This window comes from Pogoniulus pusillus, chromosome 35 (genome assembly GCF_015220805.1).
Source record: "Pogoniulus pusillus isolate bPogPus1 chromosome 35, bPogPus1.pri, whole genome shotgun sequence".
NCBI classification, from domain to species: domain Eukaryota; kingdom Metazoa; phylum Chordata; class Aves; order Piciformes; family Lybiidae; genus Pogoniulus; species Pogoniulus pusillus.
Genome location: NC_087298.1, coordinates 3,244,797 through 3,271,445, shown reverse-complemented (window position 1 = coordinate 3,271,445; position 26,649 = coordinate 3,244,797). Strand labels below are relative to the sequence as shown.

At 59.0% G+C, this 26,649-nt stretch overlaps 1 protein-coding gene across 1 annotated transcript in view; it reads right to left on the bottom strand.

Moving 5' to 3' along the window:
- Positions 1-4,374: 4,374 nt before the first annotated feature.
- COL27A1 (collagen type XXVII alpha 1 chain) overlaps positions 4,375-26,649 on the bottom strand; it is a 92,044-nt gene continuing 69,769 nt past the window's right edge. The window contains exons 27-68 of the mRNA XM_064171618.1: positions 25,602-25,655; positions 25,261-25,314; positions 24,659-24,703; positions 24,447-24,500; positions 24,144-24,188; positions 23,453-23,506; positions 22,476-22,529; positions 22,236-22,289; positions 21,970-22,023; positions 21,395-21,448; positions 21,006-21,050; positions 20,696-20,740; positions 20,271-20,378; positions 19,526-19,579; positions 19,211-19,264; positions 18,468-18,521; positions 16,848-16,955; positions 16,396-16,449; positions 15,648-15,755; positions 15,324-15,377; positions 15,143-15,196; positions 14,268-14,321; positions 13,772-13,825; positions 12,210-12,317; positions 11,979-12,032; positions 11,801-11,854; positions 11,592-11,645; positions 10,806-10,859; positions 10,567-10,620; positions 10,221-10,274; positions 9,484-9,537; positions 9,111-9,164; positions 8,977-9,030; positions 8,797-8,850; positions 8,649-8,666; positions 8,422-8,475; positions 8,163-8,225; positions 7,723-7,888; positions 7,325-7,431; positions 6,887-6,967; positions 5,276-5,464; positions 4,375-4,612 (exon numbers count right to left, since the gene is read on the bottom strand). Coding sequence (XP_064027688.1) covers positions 4,463-4,612; positions 5,276-5,464; positions 6,887-6,967; positions 7,325-7,431; positions 7,723-7,888; positions 8,163-8,225; positions 8,422-8,475; positions 8,649-8,666; positions 8,797-8,850; positions 8,977-9,030; positions 9,111-9,164; positions 9,484-9,537; positions 10,221-10,274; positions 10,567-10,620; positions 10,806-10,859; positions 11,592-11,645; positions 11,801-11,854; positions 11,979-12,032; positions 12,210-12,317; positions 13,772-13,825; positions 14,268-14,321; positions 15,143-15,196; positions 15,324-15,377; positions 15,648-15,755; positions 16,396-16,449; positions 16,848-16,955; positions 18,468-18,521; positions 19,211-19,264; positions 19,526-19,579; positions 20,271-20,378; positions 20,696-20,740; positions 21,006-21,050; positions 21,395-21,448; positions 21,970-22,023; positions 22,236-22,289; positions 22,476-22,529; positions 23,453-23,506; positions 24,144-24,188; positions 24,447-24,500; positions 24,659-24,703; positions 25,261-25,314; positions 25,602-25,655 — 2,844 coding nt within the window. The 3' untranslated portion in view covers positions 4,375-4,462. The remainder of the gene's footprint in view (positions 4,613-5,275; positions 5,465-6,886; positions 6,968-7,324; positions 7,432-7,722; positions 7,889-8,162; positions 8,226-8,421; positions 8,476-8,648; positions 8,667-8,796; positions 8,851-8,976; positions 9,031-9,110; positions 9,165-9,483; positions 9,538-10,220; positions 10,275-10,566; positions 10,621-10,805; positions 10,860-11,591; positions 11,646-11,800; positions 11,855-11,978; positions 12,033-12,209; positions 12,318-13,771; positions 13,826-14,267; positions 14,322-15,142; positions 15,197-15,323; positions 15,378-15,647; positions 15,756-16,395; positions 16,450-16,847; positions 16,956-18,467; positions 18,522-19,210; positions 19,265-19,525; positions 19,580-20,270; positions 20,379-20,695; positions 20,741-21,005; positions 21,051-21,394; positions 21,449-21,969; positions 22,024-22,235; positions 22,290-22,475; positions 22,530-23,452; positions 23,507-24,143; positions 24,189-24,446; positions 24,501-24,658; positions 24,704-25,260; positions 25,315-25,601; positions 25,656-26,649) is intronic.

Sequence of the window (26,649 nt, the reverse complement as noted above, 5' to 3'; positions counted from 1 at the left end):
GGTGGAGTCACTGTGGCTGGAGGTGTTGAAGCCAAGCCTGGCTGGGGCACTTAGTGCCATGGTCTGGTTGGTTGGGCAGGGCTGGGTGCTAGGCTGGGCTGGCTGAGCTTGGAGCCCTCTTCCAACCTGGCTGATTCTATGATTCTATGAGGTGAGTCCCAGGTTGCCCAGAGGGGTGGTAGCTGCCCCATCCCTGGAACCATTCCAGGTGAGGCTGTTTGGGGCTCTGAGCAACCTGCTGCAGTTGCAGATGTCCCTGCTGGCTGCAGAGGGGTTGGACTGGATGAGCTTTAAAGGTCCCTTCCTACCCAAACCAGGCTGTGATCCCCTGCTGTAGCTTTGCCCTGGGCACACAGGTGCTCACTCCTCACTGGCACACTCTGCCCACCTCCATCACACCAGGGAGCCCTGGAGCTGTCCTTGCTGCTGTTTCCCCCAGCCAAATGGGTGCTGATGCCCACAGAGGCACCCAGTGCCTGCCAAAGGGTTGAGTGACCTTCCTGCCAGGAGGGAAATAGGGAGTGTGGGTGAAACACTGCTCATAGGAGTGAGTGGAACTGGAGTTGTTCTGGGTGTGTTTGCTGCTTGAATTAAGACAAGAGGCAAAATTTGTCTAACCCCACCCAAAAATGTTTCCACCAAAGCTTGGAAGGACATTGTGGAGAGGTTGGTGCTGGGCTCTTCTCACAGGTAATGATAGAATGAGAAGGAATGGCCTCAAGCTGCTGCTGGGTAGGTTTAGACTGGATATTAGGAACATTTTTTTCCCAGCAAGAGTGGTCAGGCATTGGAATGAGCTGCCCAGGGAGGTGCTGCAGTCACCAAGATGTATTTCAAAGTCGTTTGGATGTGGTGCTTGGGGATATGGCTTGGGGTGCACCTTGTAGGGTTAATGGTTGTGATCCTGAGGGGTTTTGCCTGCTTGAATGGCTCTGTGATTGTGTTCCTGAGATTCCATCACAAATGGACAACTCAAGTTTTTGGGTTCCTCCTGCTCGTGGCCAGCCTGGCTGGTGGGTGAGGGGTGGTGTGGCTTTGCTTCTCTGCAAGAACAGAGAGCTGCACACAGGAGAGGCACCTGAAGGTCTCTGGTGGACAGAAGGATGCCCATGGACCAGCACTGTGCCCGTGTGGCCAATAGAAGGTTAGTAGGCAGGGAAAGGTTCTCCTCCCCCTCCACTCTGCCAGCACTCTCTGTATGGCCAAGAGGGCAAATGGCACCCTGGGGTGGATTAGAAGGGCTGGGGTTAGTAGGTAGAGAGAGGTTCTCCTCTCCTTCTGCTCTGCTAGCACTGTTGTGTGGCCAAGAGAGCCAAAGGCACCCTGGGGTGGATTAGAAGGGCTGGGGTTAGTAGGTAGAGAGGTCCTCCTCTCCTTCTGCTCTGCCAGCACTGTCTGTGTGGCCAAGAGGGCCAAAGGCACCCTGGGGTGGATTAGAAGGGCTTTGGTTCGGAGGTTGAGATGTTCTCCTCCCTCTCTACTCTTCCTTGGCAAGACCACATGTGGAGTATTGTGTAAGGTTCTGGGCCCCTCAGTTCAAGAAGGACCTCATGGAACTGCTTGAGAGAGTCCAGCACAGAGCCACAAAGCTGCTGCAGGCAGTGGAACGTCCCCTGTGAGGCCAGGCTGAGGGAGCTGGGGCTGGGAGTTTGGAGCAGAGGAGCCTGAGGGCTGCCCTCGTTGCTGTGCTACAGCTGTGCAAGGCAGCCTGGGGAGGATGCAGCCAGGCTCTGCTCAGGGATGGCTAAGGGCAGCACAAGGGGCACTGGGGGCAAGCTGGAGCAGAGGAGGTGCCACGGGAACAGAAGGGAAAACTTCACAGTGAGGGTACAGAGCCCTGGAACAGGCTGCCCAGAGAGGCTGTGGAGTCCCCTTCTCTGGAGACATTGGAAGAGAAAAGACTCTGGAGACACTTGGAAGAGAGAAGGCTATCAGGATCAGCATGGGTTTAGCAAGGGGAAATCATTCTTGACTAACCTGATAGCATTCTGTGATGCCATAACTGAATGGGTAGATTCAGGGGGAGCAGTGGATGTAGTCTGCCTTGACCTTAGCAGGGCCTTTGACACCATCTCCCATGACATCCTTGTGAGCAAGCTGAGGAAGTGTGGGATGGAAGAGCAGGCAGTGAGGTGGGCTAGAAACTGGTTGCAAGATAGAGTTCAGAGGGTGGTGATCAGTGGTGCCAGGTCCAGCTGGAGAGCTGTGATCAGTGGTGTGCCCCAGGGATCAGTGCTGGGGCCAGTCCTGGTCAACATCTTCATCAGTGCCACTGATGAGGGCACAGACAGAGTCTGCTCAGCAAGTTTGCTGCTGACACCAAGCTGGGAGGCTTGGCTGAGACAGCTGCAGGCTGTGCTGCCATCCAGAGAGACCTGGGCAGACAGAGCTGGGCACAGAGGAACCAGATGAGGTTTACCAAGGCCAAGTGCAGAGTCCTGCACCTGGGGAGGGAGAATAAACTGCAGCAGTCCAGGCTGGGAGGTGACTGCTGGAGAGCAGCCCTGTGGAGAGGGACCTGGGGGTGCTGGTGGAGAACATCCATGGCACAGCAATGTGCCCTGGTGGCCAAGAAGGCCAATGGGAGCCTGGGGGGCATTAGGAAGAGTGTGTCCAGGAGATCCAGGGAGGTTCTAATCCCCTCCACTCTGCCCTGCTGAGACCTCATCTTGAATACTGTGTTCAGTTTTGGGCTCCCCGGTTGAAGAGAGTCCAGCAGAGGGCTATGAGGATGAAGAAACTGTTCCTCATGTCCAACCTAAACCTCTCCTGGTGCAACCTGAGGCCATTTCTCTTGTCTTGTCACTTGCTGCAGGTGAGAAGAGCCCAACCTCCACCTCAGGAGTTGCAGAGAGCAATGAGGTCTCCCCTCAGCCTCCTTTCCTCCAGACTAAACACCCCCAGCTCCCTCAGCTGCTCCTCCTTAGCCCTGTTCTCTAGACCCTTTCCCAGCTTTGTTGCCCTTTTCTGGACCTGTTCCAGCCCCTCAATGTTCTTCTTGGAGTGAGGGGCCCAGAACTGAACCCGAGATTGAAGAGAATACATCTGTCATGCTCTAGCAGAGCTGGTTTCACAGAGGGCTGCCCCACACAACAAGCAGCTCATTGTAGCAAAGAGAAACTGAGTGCCAGAGTGGAAAATCCCTTTTGAAGGTGTTCAGTAGCTGCTGACTGAGTGCTGCAGCCTGCCCCAGTTCAGCAAAGTGCAAGATCCTGCACCTGGGTCGGGATAATTCCAAGCATAAATCCAGGCTGGATGGAGTATGGATGGAGAGCAGCCCAGTGGAGAAGGACTTGGGGGTGCTGGTGGGTGAGGAGCTGGATGTCAGCTGGCACTTTGTGCTGCCAGCCCACAGCCAGCCATGTCCTGGGCTGATCCCCAGCAGCTTGGGCAGCAGGGTTTTCTGCCCCCTCTGCTGTGCTCTGCTCAGACCTCCTCTGCAGTGCTGGGGACCCCTCTGGAGTCCTCAGCACAGACAGGGACCTGCTGGAGCAGGGCTAGAGAAGGCCACAGCAATGCTGGCAGGGCTGGAAGGGCTCTGCTTGAGGCCAGGCTGACAGAATTGGGTTTGTTCAGCCTGGAGAAGAGAAGGCTGCAGGGAAACCTTGCAGTATTTGAAGGGACTCCAGGAGAGTCAGAGAGGGACTTTGTAAAAGGTGTGGAATGACAGGACAAGGGGGAATGACTTCCAACTGGAAGAAGCTCAATTGAGAGGAGACATGAGGAAGAAATTCTTCCCCATTGAGGGTGGTGAGGCACTGGAGCAGGTTGTCCAGAGAAGCTATGGAGGCACCAATCCTGGAGGCATTCAAAGCCAGGTTGGTTGAGGCCTTAGCCTGAACTAGTGGAAGTCAGCCCTGCTGCTGGCAGGGGGTTGGAACTGGATGGTCTTTAAGGTCCCTTCCAACCCAAGAGTCAGGACTTGGAGGAGGGTTTGCATTCTTCACTCCCTTTGCAATCCCTGGGGCTGGCAGCAGCCAATGGCAGGAGCTTGAACCCCTGGCACCAACCTGCCCCTGAGGGTCTCCAGAGTGGCTTTCTCAGCCTGGTCTCAGCAGGACAAGGCTCCAAGAATGTGTGCAGTGGACTGAGGCAAAGCAAAGCTCTTTTCCTTCCCCTGCTGCCAAGCTGGCAGTGGTTCTGCTCATGGTTGCTGTCTTGAGCAGCCTCTTCCTGGGGCTCTAGTGGCAGGAGCCTCTGCAGGCAGGCATTGAATGGCTCCTTGTGCCCAGGGCTGTACAGAACAGATGATTCATAGAGAAGTGACTCCTGTAAACGATCTTCTCCTACTCCAAAAGGCAGTGGAGTCCCCAGCAGAACACAGCTACAGACACCTATCTCAAAACGAGCTCTGGGCAGCAGGTGGGAGCCCCATGCCACCACCAGCCCCTCACAGGTGCCCAGTGGGACAGGTCCTCGGGTGGGAAGGGGACTGGCTGGCTCGGTTTGGGTGTCACTGGTTTCAGCTGAAGCAAACTGGTCCGACTGTGAAGCCAAACTGGTGGGAGGTGTCCCCGTTGTGGAAGACGGCCAGGTCCCGCAGGGGCAGCAGGGAGAGCTCCTCGGTGCTGAACTGGAAGATGGTGTCGGTGATGGAGGAGTCGTTGTCCAGCTGAAATGAGCACCAGGGACAGCTGAGTGGCACAGAGAGCCTTGGCTGGTGAGCCTGAAGGACCCCCTCAGAGCACCCACTGGCCCCTTGCCTTCTCCACTTGCTCCTTGATGCACACCACCCATGGCATGGCCAAGTCTCCATCCCAAAACCCTGTATGATTTTTCAGGGAGGTGTCCTGCCCCAAGTCCCTTAGGAGCCCACTTAGATTCCTGCCACATTCCAGCCTGCTCCCCAAGCCCAGGCCAGATCCCTGGGACCATGGAGAGAATGCTCTCCATCCCCATGCCACCATAGGAAGCCTCACCCACCAGGTCCATCCCAAACTCTTCTCCATCCTCATCCCATCCCATCAAGCCTCATCCACCAGGTCCATCCCAAACCTTTCTCCATTCTCATCCCACCACATCAAGCTTCATCCACCAGATCCATCCCAAACCCTGCACCATCCCCATGCCACCATATGAAGCCTCACCTACCAGGTCCATCCCAAACCCTTCTTCATCCCACCACATGAAGCCTCACCCACCAGGTCCATCCCAAACCCTTCTCCATCCCATCCCACCACATGAAGCCTCACCCACCAGGTCCATCCCCAAGCCTGGGGGTGCATTCCACCCCCACAAAGGCTCTGCAGCCTCCAGGCTATGTTCAGAGCCTTACCAGGCAGCCCTGCAGGTTGGCTGCATAGCTCTGCTGCCGGGAGTCGGCCAGGAAGAGGATTTCCTTCTGCAGCTGGGTCTGGCCCTGCTCTGGGGTTGGTCTGCAGGAGTAGGAGACCTTCTGGGTGGCCAAGCTGCTGTGCAGGCGCAGGAAGCGGAGCTGCACCGGGCTGGCCCCTGCGTACTCCAGCTGCGGGGACAAGGAGAGACAGCACTGGGCAGAGGGGGCTGCTTGGAGGGCCCCCAGCTGCAAGTGAGGCAGGACTCAGCCACCTGATGAAGCATTGGGTTGGGTGGTCTAGAGCCATGGGATGGGTGGTCTAGAACCATGGGTTGGATTGTCCTAGAACCATGGGTTGGATTGTCCTAGAACCATGGGTTGGATTGTCTAGAACCACAGGATGGGTTGGGTTGTCCTAGAACCACAAGATGGATTTGGTTGCCTAGAACCATGAAATGGGTTGGGTTGTCCTAGAACCATGTGTTGGATTATCTAGGACCATGAGATGGGTTGGGTTATCTAGAACCACAAGATGGATTTGGTTGCCTAGAACCATGAAATGGCCTGGGTTGTCCTAGAACCATGTGTTGGATTATCTGGAACCATGAGATGGGTTGGGTTGTCTAGAACCACAAGATGGATTTGGTTGCCTAGAACCATGAAATGGGTTGGGTTGTCCTAGAACCATGGCCTGGGTTGTCCTAGAACCATGTGTTGGATTATCTAGGACCATGAGATGGGTTGGGTTGTCTAGAACCATGAGATGGATTTGGTTGCCTAGAACCATGAAATGGGTTGGGTTGTCCTAGAACCATGTGTTGGATTATCTAGAACCATGAGATGGGTTGGATTGTCCTAGAACCATGGGATGGATTGGCTTGTCTAGAACCATGAGATGGGTTGGGTTGTCCTAGAACCATGGGATGGATTGGATTGTCTAGAACCATGGGATGGATTTGGTTGTCTAGAACCATGGGATGGATTGGATTGTCTAGAACCATGGGATGGGTTGGGCTGGCCTAGAACCTTTCAGGGTCATCTGGTGTGACCCCCCCTGCAGTCAGCAGGGTCATGTTGGATCTTTTTAGTCTGGACAAGAGAAGACTGAAGGGAGGATCTCATGGGTGTGGAGCAACACTTCATGGGTGGGTGTCAGGAGGATGGCAGCAGGAGTTTTTCAGTGGTGCCCAGTGACAGGACAAAGGGCAATGGGCACAAACCTGAGCATAAGAAGTTGCAGCTAAACCTGAGGAGGAACTTCTTTAATATAAGGGTGAGGGGCCACTGGAGCAGGCTGCCCAGAGAAGTGGTGCAGCCTCCAACTCTGGGGACATTCCAAACCTGCCTAGATGTGTTCCTGTGTGGCCTTCTCTAGCTGACCCTGCCTTGGCAGAGGATTTGGACTTGACCTCCAGAGGTCCCTTCCAACCCCTACCATCTGTGATTCTGTGAGCTGCAACCAAATCAGGTTGCTCAGAATCCTTTTCCTTGCAGAATGAGCTGTGACCCTGTGCCTGGACACTGCCCCACCACAGTGGGACAGACACTAGAAGATCCCTGACCCCATGAAATGGGGTTTGTGTCCCCTCAGCTGTCCCACTGGGCACTCACCAGGAAGCCCCCAGGCAGGGCACTGAACCACTCAAAGGTGTCCTTGGAGGTGTAGGTGCTCAGCCAAGCCTTGATGGGGACCTGCAGGGGGCAAGGAACATGTCACACTGTCCCAGTAAGGGGCAGTGGCACTGCCAGGACAAGGAGCCAGCTACACCAACCCATGTGTGTGTGTGACCTGTCCCTAGAGCCAGGTCCTGTCACCAGGATTGGGTGGAGCTGGGTGCTAGGTTGGACTGGATGAGCTTGGAGGTCTCTTCCAACCTGGTTGATTCTATGATCCTCAGCCCAGTCTGCTCCAACAGCCTCCTGTGGTGGCAGTGGCCATCACAGCACGAGACTGGCCACACTGTTCCTTCTCCAGCCCCACCAATCCCTGTCCCCACGTGTCCCAAGGGCTTGAAGCTGCCCCATGAAAGCCCTCCCCAACTCCCATACCTGGTTGTGGATAGGAGCTATGCAGGTCTCACCCCCTGCTGTGAAGTTGCAGAAGGCCACCAGTGCATCCTTGGGGCTGCCCTGGTTGGGGTCAATGTAGTACTGCCCTGGAGAGAGGCAGAAGGGAGCTCTTGGCACCCAGTTTTTGGCACAGGGAGAATGCCAGGTGGCACCATCCCACCTCAGCTCATGGCACATCCCTGGCTGCATCCTTCACCCCTCCTGGGATGCAGCCTGGCTGCCAGCCCCTCTCTCTCCAGAGATACTCATTGAACCCAGCTGAGCTCATCCCCCAGATCCTCATCTCCTCTTCATTGCCTGTGCACCCACACTGGCCCGAGGGCAGGGATGGGCACCTCTGAGGCCAGCGTGGGGGGACCCCATGTGCACCCCAGTACCATCAGGCAGGCTGGGGTGAGCCAGCAGCAGCTCCTTGCAGGTGGCTGCTGGGTTGGTCTCAGTGCCGTTGGGATGCTCAGTGAGGGCTTGCAGCTCCCGGCTCAGGCTGTCCAGCAGAGCCCAGACTGCTGAGTGGTTCAGGTGCTTGGAGGGGTAAATGAGGTGCTGAAAGAAAAGAAAGGGGACATAACCAAGCTGATCTTGGTGTCCCCACACTGTTTGGGCCAGGAGCATCATCAGGTGCTCCAGGAGGGGATGGGACACGCAGAGGACAAGGGGAAGCATGGTGGGAGAGGCATTAACCACATCTGCTTGCTCTTTGTGCAAGGACCTGGGTCACAGAGGACCTCAGGAGCAGCAGGACATGGGCCAGGCCCTTCCCTCTCTGCCCTGGCACCAAGCAAAGCAGGGAGAGGAAGCCCTCAGCCCATGCACTCACCTGCAGCTCCTCCCTGGAGAGGATCAGTGTGGGTCCACTGGGACCGGGGGGGCCAGCGAGACCCTGGTGACAAGGACAATGCTGGTGACACTGGCTGCTGCCCATGAGGCCTTTGCCATGCTTCCAGCTCCTGTGATTGTGCCAGCAGCCAGCTGTCCCCATAGCATGGCATGGCACAGTGTGGTGGGAGCTTGCTGCCAGATTTGGGGGAGGAAGGGACCCAAGCTTGGGCACAAGGGACATTGGTGGCTCTCCTTACCGGCAGGCCTGGAGTGCCCCTGGGTCCTGGCTGCCCTGGGAAGCCTTTCAGCCCCTGCCAAAGGATGAGGTGGGGGAAGGAGGCAAAGCAAGGTGGGGAGATGCTCCTGTGCTGAGCTGCACCCTGGGGTGCCCCACAGGGCCACCTTGCACCCTGGGGAGAGAGCAGGAGGGGAGGATGCCCTGTGACAGGGCTGAGCCTGACTCCAGGAGCTCCTCTCTACTTACTTTGGGTCCAGACAAGCCCTGGAAGAGAAGAAGAGAAGGAGAAGACTCAGCTGAGAGGGAGGCAAGTGGGATCCAAGTATCATTCCCAGTGGAACCCCCATGGGGCCAGGAATGAACCCCACAATTGCTGGGAAAGGGAAGGACTCACCAGTGTCCCAGGGATGCCAGGATGTCCCTGTGGGCCAGGGGGGCCAATGGCACCCTGCAAAGGCACCAGAAGAGGTCAGGGCACTGCATGGGACATCCCCTCTAGACCTCCTGGGAAAATGAGGAATTCACCCCAAATACTCATCTCAGGTCCTGCTGTCCTGCTCCACTTTGCCCTTACCTGCTGTCCCTTGGCTCCTGGCCTCCCAGGGACACCATGGGGTCCTGGCTTGCCCTGGGAGACGTGGCAGAGTGTCACAGGGGGTGAGAAGGGACCAAGGAGGGGGAGGAAGAGAGTAGAAAACCTTCACGCACCTTGAAGCCCTCGTCCCCTTGCTGGCCCAGATCACCCCTGCTGCCCTTCTCACCCTAGGAGAGAGCCAGAGAGAGTTTGGGTGGCAGAGGAGGGCAGGAAGCTCCTGGGACACCAGCTCTGAAGGGCAGGCACTGGGTGTTCAAGGCCAGGTTGGATGAGTCTTTGAGCGACCTGTTCCAGTGAGAGGTGTCCCTGCCTATGGCAGGAGGTTGGAACTGGCTGAGCTTTGAGCTCCCTTCCAACCTAAACCATTCTATGACTCTATGATCCAATCTGAATCTCCTCTCCACCAGCTTGGATGGCAACCAGCAAATGAACTGCCAGCCTGTCCCTGTTGTGCCCAGGGCTCAAGTGCCTCATTGTGTCACTCACCTTGGGTCCCTTTGGCCCAGAGTCTCCTTTCATGCCCTTCAGTCCTGGGATGCCCTGCAAGAGAAGTGATCCAACACCCATTCAACCCACAGCTGAGCTGCTTCCATCATAGGATCATAGAATCAGCCAGGCTGGAAGAGAGCTCCAAGCTCAGCCAGCACAACCTAGCACCCAGCCTTGCCCAATCAACCAGACCATGGCACTAAGTGCCCCAGCCAGGATTGGCTTCAACACCTCCAGCCACAGCCACTCCACCACCTCCCTGGGCAGCCCATTCCAATGCCAATCACTCTCTCTGACAACAACTTCCTAACAACATCCAGCCTAGACCTCCCCTGGCACAGATTGAGGCTGTGTCCTCTTCTTCTGTTGCTGGGTGCCTGGCAGCAGAGCCCAACCCCACCTGGCTACATCCTCCCTGCAGGCAGCTGCAGGCAGCAGTGAGCTCTGCCCTGAGCCTCCTCTTCTGCAGGCTGCACACCCCCAGCTCCCTCAGCCTCTCCTCAGAGGGTTTGTGTTCTACTCCATAGCATCATCCCTAGCACCTGAAGGCTTTGCCCTCACTCAGAAGGCTTCAGCAGTTCCCTGTCTCTCTTGAGCTGGGGAGCCCAGAGGTGGACCCAGTACTCAAGGTGTGGTCTCACTTGGGCAGCTGTCAGCAGAGCTGGGTGTAAGAGTGGTTCTTGTGGGTGCCAAAGGAGCAACCAGCACCCAAACACCTCCAAACTAATACTCACATAGGCTCCTTGGGGGCCCTGGGGTCCTTCCAGCCCCTTGGCACCTGGGTAGCCCTGGAATGCAAACATGAGAGCCTCTGGTGGTGTGGCAGGAGAGCAAGGCAGCAGCTACAGTGCCTCTTGCAGGGAGAGCAGCCCCACTGGGGGCCAGGGGTGTGGGATCACCCCCCTGGGGCTGGAAGGGACTGGGAACACAGAGTCCTCCAGCTACGTGGTGCCCCTCTACTGCTTTCTCTTCCTCTGTGCTGGGGGCTTGGGTGGGTGGCAGCAACCCCTGGCTTGGGAGCAGCCTGAGCTGCCAAGGTGCCCAAGCAACTCTCACCTTGGAGGGGCAATGCCAACTTACCTTGAGTCCCCGGGCACCCCTGGGGGGTCTGTGTCCCACCCTGCCTGGCTTGCCCTGGGAACACAGATGGAAGTCTCACAGCAACTGGAGCCTGTCCAAGGCTTTCAGCTGGCTTCCCTGCATCCCACCAGGGATGCTGAGCCCCAGGAAAACAAAGGTCCCTCTGCAAGGCCTCCATGGGCTCCAAGCATCAGCCCACACCTCCCACCACCCTCCATGGGGACCCCAGTGCAAGTTACCCATCTGCCAGCTTCTCCAGGGGCCCCTTCTTCCCCTTCATGCCCCACACTGCCCTGGGGGAAGAAGAGATGGGAGATGTAAATCACCAACAGCCCGACCACATCTTGGACATAGAGGTCAGCAGGCTCTGTGGGACCCTGGGGATGGACACCAAGGCCAAGGTGCAGAGCTTGCCAGTGAAGGGAAGGTTTCCTGTCCCCCACTAAGGGCACCTGAGCCAGGATGGAGACAGCCCTCTGAAGCTGAGCTGAGAAGGACTTTCAGCCCCCCCACAGACCAGTCTAGGCAGCCCAAAGGCACCCAAGGGCTTGCCAGGTACTGCTGGGTGGTTGCCTTTAGAGTGGGGGGAAGTAGGTCTCCCTGGGGTGATTCCTCATGGATTCTCTTAATGGATGACAGCAGGATTGACCATTCAGGCTCAGACACCCATGCCCAGTGGCTGGTCCCCCTCAGCTGCCATGGACTGACCATCTCAGGCTCAGACACCCATGCCCAGTGGCTGGTCCCTCTCAGCTGCCATGGACTGACCATCTCAGGCTCAGACACCCATGCCCAGTGGCTGGTCCCCCTCAGCTGCCATGGACTGACCATCTCAGGCTCAGACACCCATGCCCAGTGGCTGGTCCCCCTCAGCTGCCATGGACTGACCATCTCAGGCTCAGACACCCATGCCCAGTGGCTGATCCCTCTCAGCTGCCATGGACTGGCCATCTCAGGCTCAGACACCCATGCCCAGTGGCTGGTCCCCCTCAGCTGCCATCAACAGAGGGCAATTTTGCAGGTACCTTCTCTCCTTTGCGACCTTTCCGTCCCTTAGGGCCAGCTTTGCCTGGAGACCCCTAAAATCCCAAAGGAGAAGGAAACCCTTCCATAGGGATGCTGTGCCAGGGAGGTCCCCTCCCAGCCTCCCTCCCTGGGTGATGCCCAGGTGGGACCTGCAGCATCCCCCTGGCTGTGGCAGAGAGAAGCAGCACAGCTCCATCCCGTTGCTCACCATCTGGCCTGCTCTGCCTGCTTTGCCAGGCTGCCCTTTTGCTCCCCCCAGGCCCTAGGGAGGAAACCAGAAACCAACCCAGCTCTGAGAAAGCGGCTCCAGGCTCAGCCACCCAGCTCTTGGGCTGGCAGGGGGATCAGCTGGGGGGTAGGGAGGGGCAGCAGAGGACCCCACTCACCTCAACCCCGCTCAGTCCTGTGGCTCCAGCTTCACCCAGTGGCCCGAGAGGACCCTGAGTTCATTTGGGGACAGAACAGGAGCCTGGCATCAGCTCCAGGGTGCTCAGGGAGAGGCAGGAGGGGGAGTACAAAGCCACCTGCCTTGCCCCAGGGTCTGGACTGGGGTTGTCCAGACCTGCCACCTCGCAGGGATGTCCCCTGCCTGTGCCCAGGGCAGAGGGAGGAGGTACCTGCTGGCCTGGCTGTCCCTTGGCACCTGCCACTCCTCTGGCACCTCCGCGCCCGCTGTAGCCCTGGAGCCCAGGGGCACCTGCTGGTCCCCGGCTCCCTGCTGCGCCCTGGGGTGCACAGATGGGGACACCACAGAACCCTTTGGGTTGGTAAAGCCCTCTAGGATCATCCAATCAGTCCAACCAACAACCCACCACCACCACAGCCCCCAAACCACATCCCCAGGTGCTGCAGCCACACCTCTCTTGCACACCTCCAGGGATGGGCACTCCACCACCTCCCTGGGCAGCCTGTGCCAGTCCCTGAGCACCCTTGCAGTGAGGAAATTGGTCCTCACCTCCAACCTCAACCAGTTGCATCCCAGCCCCATCTGGAGCAGGGTCTGAGCAGCCACTCCTCGAGGGGCTTTGACTACCCTGAGCCACAGAGTCACAGAGCAGTAGGGGCAGGGAGGGACCTCCGAGGCTCATCCAGCCCAACCCCCTGCCAGAGCAGGATCACCTGCACCAGACCACACAGGAACACACCCAGGCAGGCTTTGAATATCTCCAGAGAGGAAGACTCCACAACTCCCCTGGGCAGCCTGTTCCAGTGTGATGCACTGCTTGGAAGGGACCTCTAAAGGTCATCCAGGCCACCTCCCTGCAGGGACATCTCCCTGCAGGGTCATCCCCAGCTGGATCAGGTTGCTTTGAGAACCATCAAGTTTGCTCCTGAATGTCTCCAGGGGTTGGGGCCTCAACCACCTCCCTGGGCAACCTGTTCCAGTGCTCCATCAGCATCATGCTAAAGAACTTCCTCCTGATGCCCAACCTAACCCTGCCCTGCTCCACTTTCAAACCACTGCCCTCATCCTAACCCCACAGCAATGGCTCTGGCTGGCTGCTTTGCCCCAGCTTTACTCCACATCCCAACTCAGGACATGTCTTGCCCAGGCAGAGGGGCACCAAAACACAGGGAAGCTGAGATTCCAATGGGATTTATCCTGCAGCTGAGTGCAGGGCACCAATAACATTTCTGTGGCTCTGTCTACATCAGGACCATGACCACAAGGAGCACCTCAGGGCAGTGCAAGTCCTGCTGAGCACAGGGTGGCTCCTGGAGCCCCCCACATTTATGGACACTCAAGGATTGTGTGGAAGCAGAGAAGGGAGAAGCCCAAATGCCTTGGACCTGCCTTGGGCAGCCCCCAGCAGCCAGGCAGTGGCTGCTGTGGCACTGGATCCCAGAGGGAGTTTTCCAACACTGTGTTTCCAAATGGAACACAAACCAGGAGCAGAACCCATCTGGACATGCTCAGCTCCTTTGGATTGAAGACTAAAGCCAGGGGGAGTCCAAAAGCCAAGCCCTCAGCTTGTGCTACCTTCATGGAGCCCTGGCTCTAGGCAAACCTGGGTCCAAAGTCACTGCAGGGAGCCACAGCCCAGCCACCTGGCCTGCCAGAGCTTTGCTTTGTGCTCACCCACCCAGGAGACACAGCCCCAGGCTCTGCTGCTCCATCCCAAGATGCCACCAAAGCTCTTGCCCAGGGTGGCTTGGCAGGAGCAGGGTTGGCACTCACCACTGGCCCAGGCTTGCCACCATCTCCCTTGGCTCCGTCGTCTCCGGCGAGTCCCTGTGGCGATGGTGGAGCTTCAGGAGGAGCTCATCACCACCAGGAGCTCCACACTTAGGTCTTCTGCAGCTACTTTAAGCATCTCCTCCCTTGTGCCACAGGCAGCTGGCCAAGGCACATGCCCAGGCAGCACACCTGGGCACTGGGTGGGAGTCAACACCATCCCACAGCAGGAACTGGTCTGCTGTGAGGCATCCCTGGCTGCCAGGCTGATGAGGTCTGGGTTTTGGGGTGCAGACATTAAGAACCTCCTGGGAATCAGTGCCAAGATGTGAGGTGTTAACCTGCAGCACCCTGCCTCGTTCCTGAGCTCCCTGGCCTGGGCAGTCAAAGGAGAATGAATCCTTTGGCTTTGGTTTGTCGTGGGAATGGGGAAGCCCTGGGGAAGCCCTGGGGAAGCCTGAGGCAGCTCCTGGCTCCACAAGGTCCCAGGCATCCCTACCTCTGATCCTGCAGCACCAGCAGGTCCATCCATGCCTCGAGGCCCTGGGTCTCCCTGGGGAAGAACAGGAAGGAGCTTCTGTCCTCAGCAAACCCCTTCCTTGCTGCACTGACTTTGCATCCTGGGCAATGAGGCACAGGGAGTGTGCCACAGAAGGTCCCCAGGTCACCACCCAGCAAAGGGCATTTCACCCAGAGAAGGGCTGGAGCCACCACCCTGCCATACTCTCCCTCCAGACCATGCAGGGAGTGTGCCACAGAAGTCCCCCAGGTCACCACCCAGCCTGTGTCCCATCAGCCAGAGCCAGAAGAGCCCAGCAAAGGGCATTCACCCAGAGAAGAAGGGCTGGAGCCACCACCCTGCCATACCTTCCCTCCCTCCAGACCACACAGGGAGTGCCCCACAGAAGTCCCCCAAATCACCACCCAGCAAAGGGCATTCGTCCAGAGAAGGGCTGGAGCCACCACCCTGCCATACTCTCCCTCCATACCACGCAGGGAGTGTGCCACAGAAGTCCCCCAGGTCACCACCCAGTCTGTGCCCCATCAGCCAGAGGCAGAAGAGCCCAGCAAAGGGCATTCACCCAGAGAAGAAGGGCTGGAGCCACCACCCTGCCATACCTTCCCTCCAGACCATGCAGGGAGTGCCCCACAGAAGGTCCCCAGGTCACCACCCAGCCTGTGCCCCATCAGCCAGAGCCAGAAGAGGCCAGCAAAGGGCATTCACCCAGAGAGGAGGGGCTGGAGCCACCACCCTGCCATACCTTCCCTCCCTCCAGACCATGCAGGGAGTGCCCCACAGAAGTCCCCCAAGTCACCACCCAGCAAAGGGCATTCACCCAGAGAAGAAGGGCTGGAGCCACCACCCTGCCATACCTTCCCTCCCTCAGGACCGCTGAGCCCAGGAGGACCTCGGAGACCTGTCACACCCTGGCCAGGGCAGAAGCAAAGCAGCTGCATTGGTTCAGCCTGCCCAGAGCTCCTGGGCACACAGCCCTGTGCCCCAGCCAGGTCTGCCAGCAGCCCAAAGGGGAGGGAGGGGCAAGCTCTGACTTACAAACCGTCCTCTGGCTCCAGCAGCTCCTGCAGCTCCAGTGACACCCACCTGGCCCTGGGACACAGAGGCAGATGTGCTCAGCAGGGTCCCAGTGGGGTGGGGGCAGCATGAACCCAGCAGGTCCACACTGTCCTTCTGTTCCATCAAGTGCCAGTTGTAGAGGCAGACCCATGAGACACCAAACTCCTTCATTATGGAGATTTCCCAGGATCTTGGGTGGCTCCTGCAGCCCAAAGTCACCTCCCAGGGCTGAGCCTCCCTTCCCCAGCACCCAGCACCCAACCAGCAGCCTGAGGGGCAGCCTGCTGGGCTCTTAGTACTTGCCAGCAAACCTTCTTGACCCTTCTCTCCTTTCAGGCCTTGCTCTCCAGCTTCCCCTGCAGCAGCTGCTGGGCCAGGCACTCCAGGGTGGCCTCTGGGGCCACTGTCACCCTGCTCAGGGATGAAGACAGAGATGTCACCACCAGGATTAAAAGGGAAGAGCAACTCACAGAGCTTCTGCATTGAGTGGTTTGGGTGGGAAAGGAGCTTTCAGGGTCATCCAGTCCAACCCTCTTGCAGTGAGCAAGGATATCTGCAGCTATTTGGATGCCCTGGGATGGTTCCAGGGCATCTCTCATCACTTTGGACAGCCTGGGCCAGGGTCTCCCCATCCTCAGTGTCAAACATTTCTCTCTTCTCTTTAGTCTGAATCTCCTTCTTTTAGCTTCAAACCTCCACCCCTTGTCCTGCCACACCAGGCCCTGCTCAAAACTCTGTCCCCAGCTCTCTGATCAGCACTGACAGGCTACCAGAAGGTCTCCCAGAAGCCCTCCCTCCTTTGGGCTGGACAGCCTCATGGAGATGACATCTTCCACCCTCTCCTTGGGTGCTGCAGGCAGAAGCTCAGCCTCAGGTGCTCAGCAGAGGTGCTGATGTCAGCTTCAAGCCTGCTGTCTCCAGCTGCCCTCAGCCATGGGACATCCCTGCCCTGCTTCTGCCCCACCACAGTAGCTGGAGCAGCTGAGGCTGAGCAGCTGATGCCTGTTGCCAAGGTGCTGCAAGGAGGGGCAGGGTTACAGCCACTTCTCACCTTCTGTCCCTCAGGTCCTGGCTCACCCAGATCTCCGATGTCACCAGTGTCACCCTGCCCAGAGGGGAAATACCAGCATCAGGCAGGGCAGCTGCTCCCCAGCCCCATGCCAGGAGGGGCTGAAGGCTGAGCTGTGATTCCATAGGCTTCCCCACCCTCCCCTGCCCAGGCTTTCGGTGCTGGGCAAGAGATGGCCTCACAGCTTCTCCTGCAGCAGGAGGTCACCCCCAGCCCTGAGTGCTGAGCACAGCCAAGCAGCACCTTGCCCAGTGAGAGGACCCAAAAGCCCCTTCCATGGGAACACCTGAGGTTGTCTGCTGCCAACCCAGGCACAGGCAGCTGTCCAGAGCCAGAGCTCTGGTGCAGAACTGGAGCTCTGGTGCAGAGCTGCCCTGTGCCCATGCCCTGGCAGGGGCCACCAGCAGGCAGCAGTGCCCAGCCAGCACACTTACCTCCTTCCCTGGCTCCCCAGGCCTCCCTGGCAGCCCCTCTGGTCCATCAGCCCCTGGCTCCCCGGGGCTGCCGCTGATGCCTGCAGCTCCACAGGCTCCTGCCTCCCCCTGGGTAGGAGGAAGAGGAGCAGGGTTATTCTTGGTTGACTTTTCCAGCTGAGCCTGGCTTTGCCTTCCATGATTCCTTTCCATGCTGCCACCCCAGTTTTCCTTGTGCCCAGGCTGTGAGAGGGCTTGGGCCCCTCTATGGGATAGTTTAGGTTGGGAAAGGACTTCTCAGATGCAGGTCAACTGTTAACCCAGCACTGCCAGGTCACCACTGGGCCAGGTCCCTCAGCATCACAGCTACACAGCTTTGAAACCCCTCCAGGGATGGGGACTCCACCACTGCCCTGTGCAGCCTGGGCCAGGGCTTGGGAACCCTTTCAGAGAAGAAATTGTTCCTCATATCACAGAATCAACCTGCAAGGTCATCCAGTCCAACACAGCACCCAGCCCTGTCCAGTCAACAATCAGGCAGGTTTGGAAGGGACCACAAGGAGCAGCCACTGCCAGCCCCCCTGCCATGCCCAGGGACACCCTACCCTAGAGCAGGCTGCACACAGCCTCAGCCAGCCTGGCCTCAAACACCTCCAGCCAGGGGGCCTCAACCACCTCCCTGGGCAACCCATTCCAGCCTCTCACCACTCTCCTGCTCAACAACTTCCTCCTCACCTCCAGCCTCACTCTCCTCACCTCCAGCTTTGCTCCATTCCCCCCACTCCTGGCACTCACCGACAGCCTCCAAAGTCCCTCCCCAGCTTTTTTGTAGCCTCCTTCAGATCCTGGCAGGCCACAAGAAGGTCACCTGGGAGCCTCCTCTGCTCCAGCCTGCACAGCCCCAACTCTTTCAGTCTGTGCTCACAGCAGAGCTGCTGCAGCCTCTGAGCATCCTCCTGGCCCTGCTCTGGACACTCTCCAGCATCTCCACAGCCCTCTTGTCCCAGGGGCTCCAGAGCTGGATGCAGGACTCCAGGTGGGGTCTCAGCAGAGCAGAGCAGAGGGGGAGAATCCCCTCCCTGGCCCTGCTGGCCACACTTCTGCTGCAGCTCAGACTCTGCTTGGCTTTCTGGGCTGCAAGTGCACACTGCTGGCTCCTGTTGAGCTTCTCCTCCAGCAGTACCCCCAAGTCCCTCTCCTCAGGGCTGCTCTCCAGCCACTCCCTGCCCAGCCTGGAGTTGTGCTGGGGATTGCCTCCACCCAGCTGCAGGACCTTGCACTATCCAACCCAAACGCCCCCTGGGGCAACCTGAGGTCGTTTCCTCTTGCCCCATCACTTGTTCCTTGGGAGAAGGGACTGAGACACCACCAAATACCTTTGGGCCTTGGCTCAAAGGCAGCTGCTACAGCTACAACTCCCTTGACTGCCTACCTGCACAGCAGCTGAAAGTTGAGGCTGGTGCCCAATGGAGCTGTAGGAAGCATTCCCTTCAGCCAAGCCTTGCCTGTCTGCCATACTCAGCAACACAACCCCCCAGGGATGAGCATGCAGGGGCTGCACTGCCAACAGCCCTGCCCAGCAGGACCATCAGAGCCCAGCACCGTTGGTGGTATCACCCCCAGCACCCAGCAGGAACTCACCTGCTCTCCTTTGGGCCCTGGCCAACCCTCTGCTCCTGGCTGTCCTGGTGATCCCTGGGGATGAAGCACAGAGCCCAGCCCTAGCACAGCTCCACCACCCATGTCCCATGGAATCACAGAATGGGTCAGGTTGGAAGGGACTTTAAAGATCATCCAGGTCCAAATCTCCCCTGCCATAGGCAGGGACACCTCTGAGCTCAAGGCTCATCCAACCTGGCCTGGAACACCTCCAGGGAGGTTGTGGAGCACAGAAGCACCCAATGATCACATTGGGTGCTTCTGTGCTCCACAACCTCCCTGGGCAACCTGTGCCAGTGTCTCAGCACCCTCCCTGCAAAGAATTTCTTCCTCATCTCCACTCTCCCTCTCCCCTCTCCCAGCTCAAAGCCATTCCCCCTCGTCCTGGCACTCCCAGCTCTAGTCACAGGTTCCTCCCCAGCTCTCCTGGAGCCTCTTCAGGCATTGCAAGACTGCTCTAAGGTCTGCCTGGAGCTTTCTCTTCTCCAGGCTGAACAGCCCCAACTCTCCCAGCCTGTCCCCACAGGGGAGCTTCTCCAGCCCTCTGAGCATCTTCATGTCTCTCCCCACAGGGCCTCTGGCCCAGCTGATGCAGACACAGCCTTAACCTTCTGGTTCAGCTCAGTGACCTCCTCCCTTCATCCCCCACCCCTAGAGAAAGCAGGAGGGGAGGGAGAGGCTGGAGCAGCCCAGGCAGGGCAGGAGAGGGCTCCCCAGCTGGTTACCTGCTCGCCATCCAGCCCCCTGGTGCCAGCTTCCCCAGGGTCTCCCACATCACCCTGCAGAGGAGATGGGCATCAGGGCAGGCAGTGTGCTGGTCCTCCACAGCCCCTGCTGCCCAAGCTTTGCAGGAAGGCTTGCCAGGCTCCTCTGCCACCTCCCACCAGGCCTGTGAACCCCAACCCACTGGGCAAAGCCAGCAGCCAAACTGGGAGCCCTGCTTCAAGCAAGCAGAGCGAGCCCAATGCTTTGCCTGCCTGGGCAGCTCCTGATCCATGGGCTTGGCAATGGGGACCAGACCCATTGGACTCTGTCCTTACCTTCTCTCCTCTCATCCCTGAAGGCCCTTCAGGTCCAGCTGCACCTTCCTGTCCCTGGAAACAAGCACTCATAGAATCAAGCAGGTTGGAAAAGAGCTCCAAGCTCAGCCAGCACAACCTAGCACCCAGCCCTAGACAACCAACCAGACCATGGCACTAAGTGCCCCAGCCAGGCTTGGCTGCAACACCTCCAGCCACAGCCACTCTACCACCTCCCTGGGCAGCCCATTCCAATGCCAATCACTCTCTCTGACAACAACTTCCTCCTCACATCCACCCTCAACCTGCCCTGGCACAGCTTGAGGCTGTGTCCCCTTCTTCTGTTGCTGGCTGCCTGGCAGCAGAGCCCAACCCCACCTGGCTACAGCCTCCCTGCAGGCAGCTGCAGGCAGCAATGAGCTCTGCCCTGAGCCTCCTCTGCTGCAGGCTGCACACCCCCAGCTCCCTCAGCCTCTCCCACTCCATAGCATCATCCCTAGCACCTGAAGGCTTTGCCCTCCCTCAGGAGGCTTCAGCAGCTCCTGAGCTCGGGTGGCAGAGCCTGGCATGCCTCAGCACACCACGTCCCCAAGGACAGAAAAACCACTTGCCAGCTTCTCAAGCCCCCTTGGCACCAGCTTCCCTCAGCCCTCCCCTTGTACAGAAGTTGTTGGGAGCTCCCCAGAAGTGCTGGCCCAAGCAGAGCTCTCACATGCTGTGCCAGCAGCTGCACTGGGCAGCCGCCGAGGGGCCCTGCTGCACTCACCTGCTGCCCGGGGGGGCCAGCAGCACCAGCTCTCCCAGGAGCTCCTCTTCCTCCTGCCCAGCCAGGCTTCCCAGGGACACCATCCAGCCCCCGTGTGCCAGGAATGCCCTGCAAGCCAAAAGGCCTCTCTCAGGCACTTGAAACGTGGCCCAGGCTGCAGCTCTGGGGAGGGCAGTGCCAGGGGAAGCCCTGAGCCTGAAGCAGCTGGGTCAGCAGAGGGTCTGTAAGGTACCACCTGCACCTGGTGGGTACTGCTGGAGCAGGAGGGCACTGCTGTCCCTGCACCCACTTTGTCACTACTCAGCTCCACACAGAGGGTTTGGGCTATTCTCTGCCCCGTGACCAGCTCAGGGGTGAAGATGCCTTCAGAGTGGGCATCCATGTTTGACCTCTCCCCAGCAGAGCATCTCTGCAAGCCCACTTACAGGCAGCCCTGGAAGCCCTCGAGGTCCTGGGTCTCCTGCTCTGCCCTGAAACAAGAAGGAGGCTCAGCAGTGTGGTCATGGCAAGGAGGCACCAAGCACCCCGAGCAGGATGAGGCTTTGCTCAGACGACCCCTGCCTGCCCAGGCCAGCTCAGGGTGCCCCTGCAGCAGCAGGACAGAAGGCAGCCAGCAAGGAGCAGGCTCGGGCTGCTGCCTGGGGCTGCAGGTAGCACTTGGTTCCTGCACTGCAGAGTGTGGCACCTCCACAGGGCACTGCAGCAGAGGGACATGAAGAGCACAGCCAGACCTACCTGGGAGCCAGGAGCACCTCGAGGACCAGGAGGACCTGGCAGAGCCTAGGAGGGGTAGAAGTCAATCAGAGCCCCACACTGCAGCCCTGACTGCTTCCAGCTTAGCTTCTCTGGGGCAGCTGCAAACTGCACCCCCTTGCCTCTGCCTTCCCCCCTGCCTCTGCCTTCCCCCCTGCCTCTGCCTTCCCCCCTGCCTCTGCCTTCCCCCCTGCCTCTGCCTTCCCCCCTGCCTCTGCCTTCCCTCCTGCCTCTGCCTTCCCCCCTGCCTCTGCCACAGCCCTGACTGCTTCTAGCTTAGCCCCTTGATGCCCAATTTCTCCATGCCCAGCCTAGCAAAGGTGACTTGCTTGGTGCTTCTCCATGGGGCTGGAGCAGCAGACAGGACTCACCTTGGGACCAGCTTTTCCTGGAATTCCTGGTGGGCCCTGGGCTCCCATTTCTCCCTGTCAGGCAGCAAGAAAGATTTCCTTCCCTCTGTGTACTGGAGTGCAGTGACCTCTTGAAGACAAACCCCAACCCCCTCTGTCTGGCATCTCACAGCAAGCCACAGGAGCTTGGGCAGATGAAGCCCTGGAGGTCACCACCCAGCATGGGAGCCACAGAGTCCCTGAATCCCAGCATGGTGAGGGTTAGAAACCACTTCTGGAGTTCATCCACTCCAAGCCCCCTGGCCTCAGCAGGGGCACCCACAGCAGCTTGCCCAGCACCACAATGTCCAGGTGGGTTTGGAATCTTCCCAAAGAAGACTCCACAACCTCTCTGGGCAGCCTGCTCCCATTTTATCTCATGCCCAGCTCCAGCCCTTCCCCTCCTGCCACCCCTGCAACTTCCCTGGCATGGCTGATAGAGACCATTTGTGGCCATCACCAAAACCCACCCACTGTGTTCAAGAGCCCAGTCCCAAAGTGCTCCCAAAGCCCAGCCCAGCCCCCACTGCTGCCCTGTGTGTGCCAGCCCTACCTACCTTCTCTCCCCTGCACCCTGGCCTGCCACGGTCTCCAGCAGCTCCTGGGTAGCCCTGGGGAGAGCACAGGGTTAGGAGGCAGCTGGGGCATCTCCAGGCTTTTGGGAGAAGGCAGCTGCAAAGGCTGAGCAGGAGTGGCAGGACCTTGGGCACCACAGGAGCCCTGGCAGGATGGGGAGTGCCAGCACTGCTCCGGTAACCACCCCAACCCCACTTGCTGCCCGTGGGCAACACCAGCCCCTCTCCACAGCAGGTTTGTCACTCACATAGCTGCCAACAGGTCCTTGGGGCCCCTCCAAACCAGGCTTCCCTGGCAGCCCCTGCCAGATAAGAAGAGGGCATTAACAAACTCCCACTCTTGGGATGCAGGCAGGCATCTTCCCAGCCTTGGTGCCCATGGTTGAACCCAAAGGATCTCCTCAGGTCTCCCCATGGCAGCCAAGATCCTCTCAGGCTTGTTCACCACCACCACTGCTCCAGCCAGCCCTCCAAGCCCCAGCTCTCACCTTTGGGCCCAGGGATCCTGGGTCTCCATCAGGTCCAGGTTTTCCCAGAGAGCCCTTTGGAAACATTTGGGGAAGAGGCATCAGGCAACAGGCTGAGGAGAGACATTCCCCAACCAGTCCCCACTGCTGCCTCTGTGCTCATGGACAGGCTGCTCACATGGTCCAGAACAGCTTTCTGGGCACAAACATGGCCCATCCTGGTGGCTCCTGCACACCAGCACCCCAGAGGTGGCTTTCCAGGTCAGTATCTGTGGTCATCACCAAACCCAGCTGAGAGAGGCCTCTCCACAAGCAGCTCTTCCAGCTGCAGCAGCTGCTCTGAGTCTTCATCCCAAGGGCCAAGGACAAATGTCTGTCCTCCCTGAATCTGTGCCATCCATTTCCACCTGGGATGGAGCTTTGATCCCCTCCCAGGACCCAGGCTGTTACTCAGCCATCCAGGCATGAAGGGTTTCCATGGGCTGCTGTCCCCCCATGGAGACCCTGCTTAGGCTCAGGGAAGCTTCGAGGTCCCTGGGGCAGGCTGATTCCTGGGGAAATGATTCTGCTCTTCCCAAGCCCTGAGGCTTTGGAGTGCCCTTTAAGAAGGAGTGAAGATCAGGTCCTAGAGAGGTGCTGGTGTCCTGCCAGTTCCCAAGCTGGGAAAGTCCAACATCCCCCACCAGTGACACCAGCCCTGACTTCCCTCCTGAGCAAATGCAGAGTTCACAGATTGACTGAATCACAGAATGGGTTGGGTTGGAAGGGACCTTAAAGATCATCCAGGTCCAACCCTCCCTGCCATAGGCAGGGACACCTCCCACCAGCCCAGGTTGCTCAAGACCTCATCCCACCAGGCCTTGAACACCTCTAGGGAGGGACCATCCACAACCTCCCTGGGCAACCTGTGCCAGTGTCTCACCACCCTCACCATTCTTCCTAACCTCCAGTCTGAATCTACTCAGAGTTCATGGAGAGAGAGAATTTTTTCTCCTTACTGTTGATCCAGGAGGTCCTGCATGTCCACAGCCCCCCTGCAAGCCAGCAAAACCCTGGAGGAGAGGGCAGAAGATGAGTGATGGAGGGAAGCAGAAGGCAGAGGGGGAAGGCAGAGGCAGGAGGCAGGGGGGGAAGGCAGAGGCAGAAGAAGGAGGAGGAAGGCAGAAGGAGGCAGGGGATGAAGGCAGAAGAAGGAGGGGAAGGCAGAGGCAGGAGGGAAGGCAGAGGCAGGGGGGAAGGCAGAGGCAGGAGGGAAGGCAGAGGCAGGAGGGAAGGCAGAGGCAGGGGGGAAGGCAGAGGCAGGGGGGAAGGCAGAGGCAGGGGGGAAGGCAGAGGCAGGAGGGAAGGCAGAGGCAGGAGGGAAGGCAGAGGCAGGGGGGAAGGCAGAGGCAGGAGGGAAGGCAGAGGCAGGGGGGAAGGCAGAGGCAGGAGGGAAGGCAGAGGCAGGGGGGAAGGCAGAGGCAGGGGGGAAGGCAGAGGCAGGGGGGAAGGCAGAGGCAGGGGGGAAGGCAGAGGCAGGGGGGTGCAGTTTGCAGCTGCCCCAGAGAAGCAGCCTCCAGCTGGTCTCACCCAGCAGGGCCATGCTTTGCCTGCAGCCAGCTCCATGGCTGTGCTCCCTGAGCCTACAGAGGGGAGGATGAGCAGAGGAGAGGAAGGGCAGAAATTAGGCAGTCACTCAGCTATACTCACTGGTGGTCCTCTCCTGCCTGGGATGCCCACAGGCCCTGGGAGACCCTGAAGGACAACACAGATGATGATGATGAGGAGGAGGAGGAGGTGGCAGAGGCAGCCTCTCCCAGTCCCACTCTGCCAGCCCAGAGCCAGCTAATGCTCATCACAGCATTGCCCAACATGGTGCCAAGGTCTTGACCTGCCTGGCCACAGGGATGGGGGGGTTGGGAAGTCCCTCCCCGTTGGGCTAAGCCTCCCCTACTCAACCCAAGGCCCACCCCAGCCCTTGCCCACAGCCAAGTAGAGAGGCAGGATGGGAACCTGTGTACCAGGCTTTCCTTCTGCACCACCTGCTCCTGGGATGCCCCTCGAGCCCTGGAAGGAAGAATCTCACCTCAGCCAAGCAAAGCCTGCTGGTAAAGTGCCCCCATCAAGGGGGCACCTCCTGATGTCCAACCTGAATCCCCCCTGCTGCAGTTCCAAAGCATCTCCCCTCACCCTGCCCCTGCTGATGTGAGGCTTCTGCTACTTACAGGCAGCCCAGGGACTCCAACCAGCCCACGCTGCCCCACACGGCCCTGGAAAACAGCAGAGCAGTGAGGGCAGCATCCTGCTGCCACACACAGCTGCAGCTTTGGGAGGCAAAGCTGGCACCCAACAGCACCATAGCTGAGCCCCAGCACATCCCAAGCCTCCCAAGGGAGGGGTCTCCAGGGTTGTTCCAATCTCCCAGCAGCCAAGGGTGCTCCCAGATTCAGCTGCAAGATCCAGCACCTCATCAGCTCAGGGAATGGCTTGGGTTGGAAGGGATCTTAAAGATCACAAGGCAAGGTTGGATGTGGCACTTGGTGCCATGGTCTAGCCTTGGGCACTGTGGTAAAGGGTTGGACTTGATGATCTGTGAGGTCTCTTCCAACCTTGGTGATACTGTGATACTGTGATACTGTGATCACCTTCTTGCCACCCCCTTGCAGCCAGCAGGGACATCAGAGCCCAAGCAGCCTGGCCCTGAGTCCTCCCAGGGATGGAGCATCCCTGTGCAGCCTGCTGCAGGCTCTCCCCAGCCTCCCAGTGAGGAGTTCCTTCCAGCATCTGCTCTCAGTCTGCTCTCTCTCTCTCTCCCAGCTTCCCTTACCCGAGCTCCTCGTGCTCCTGGGCTTCCCTTTGGGCCATCGTGTCCTCTGCACCCCTAAAATTCACACAGAGGGGCCCAGTCATGTCACACAGCCCTGCAGCTCACCCCCACCCCTCCACCCAGGGGCACTCAGCCAGCTGCTGCCAGCTTGGCAGGGCAGTAGCAAGCTCGGGGATGCCACACATAGGCTTGGGGACCAAAAAGCCAACACGATGCTGTCCCCTGGGGGCTGGGAGTCACATTGGAGTTCACAGGCAAGCTGGCTGCACCTCTGCCCTCTGTGCAAGGGGGAGGGCAGACCACGGGCAACTGGGGGCACAGCAGCAAACACTGGCACTGACCTTGGGTCCCTCGCTGCTGTTCAGCCCTGCTGGGCCAATCTGACCTTCTTCTCCCTGCCAGGGGAGAGGAGAGGAGAGGAGAGGAGAGGAGAGGAGAGGAGAGGAGAGGAGAGGAGAGGAGAGGAGAGGAGAGGAGAGGAGAGGAGAGGAGAGGAGAGGAGAGGAGAGGAGAGGAGAGGAGAGGAGAGGAGAGGAGAGGGCCAGGGCACATCTGAGAGATCATTTAGGTGCAAAGAGACCTTTCAGATCATTGAGTCCAACCATTAGCCCAGCACTGCCAGGTCACCATTCAGCCATGCCCCTCAGCACCACATCTACAGGCTCTGGAAGCAGGCAGCTGTGGGTCATTGCTGGGGGTGCAGCCAGGGGGGTGTGGGGCAGTCAGGTCAGAGCTCTGCTGGCGTGAAGTGCTGTGGGGCTGGAGCCACCTCTGACCCCCAGGTTGGGGCTGACAGCAGAGCTCCCCATGGCCAAGCAGGCAGCAGCAGTGGCCAAGCAGCAGGAAGGGAGATGCCATTAGAGGGCTCCCTCTGCCCACACCAGCTCCCACCACCCCAGCCAGGGACAGTGGTTTGGGTTGAAAGGGACCTTTAAACCTCCTCCAGTTCAATCCTCCTGCAGCCAGCAGGGACAGCTGCAGCTAGAGCAAGCTGCTCAGAGCCTCAAACAACCTCCCCTGGAATGGTTCCAGGGATGAGGCAGCTCCCACCTCTCTGGGCAGCCTGGGACAGGCTCTCACCACTCTCAGTGCTAAAAACCCCTTCCTTCTTTCCTCTCTTTTAGTTTCAACCCATCAGCCCTTGTCCTGTCACAACAGTCCCTGCTCAAGAGTCACTCCCCAGCTTTCTGCTCAGCCCTTTAAGGCCACCAGAAGTTCTGCCTGAAGCCTTCTCCCCTCCAGGCTGAACACCCCCAACTCTCCCAGACTGGCCTCACAGCAGAGCCCTTCCAGCCCTGCCAGCACTGCTGTGGCCTCCTCTGGCCCCATTCAACAGGTCCCTGTCTGTGCTGAGGGCTCCAGAGCTGCCCCCAGCAGAGTGGACACAGC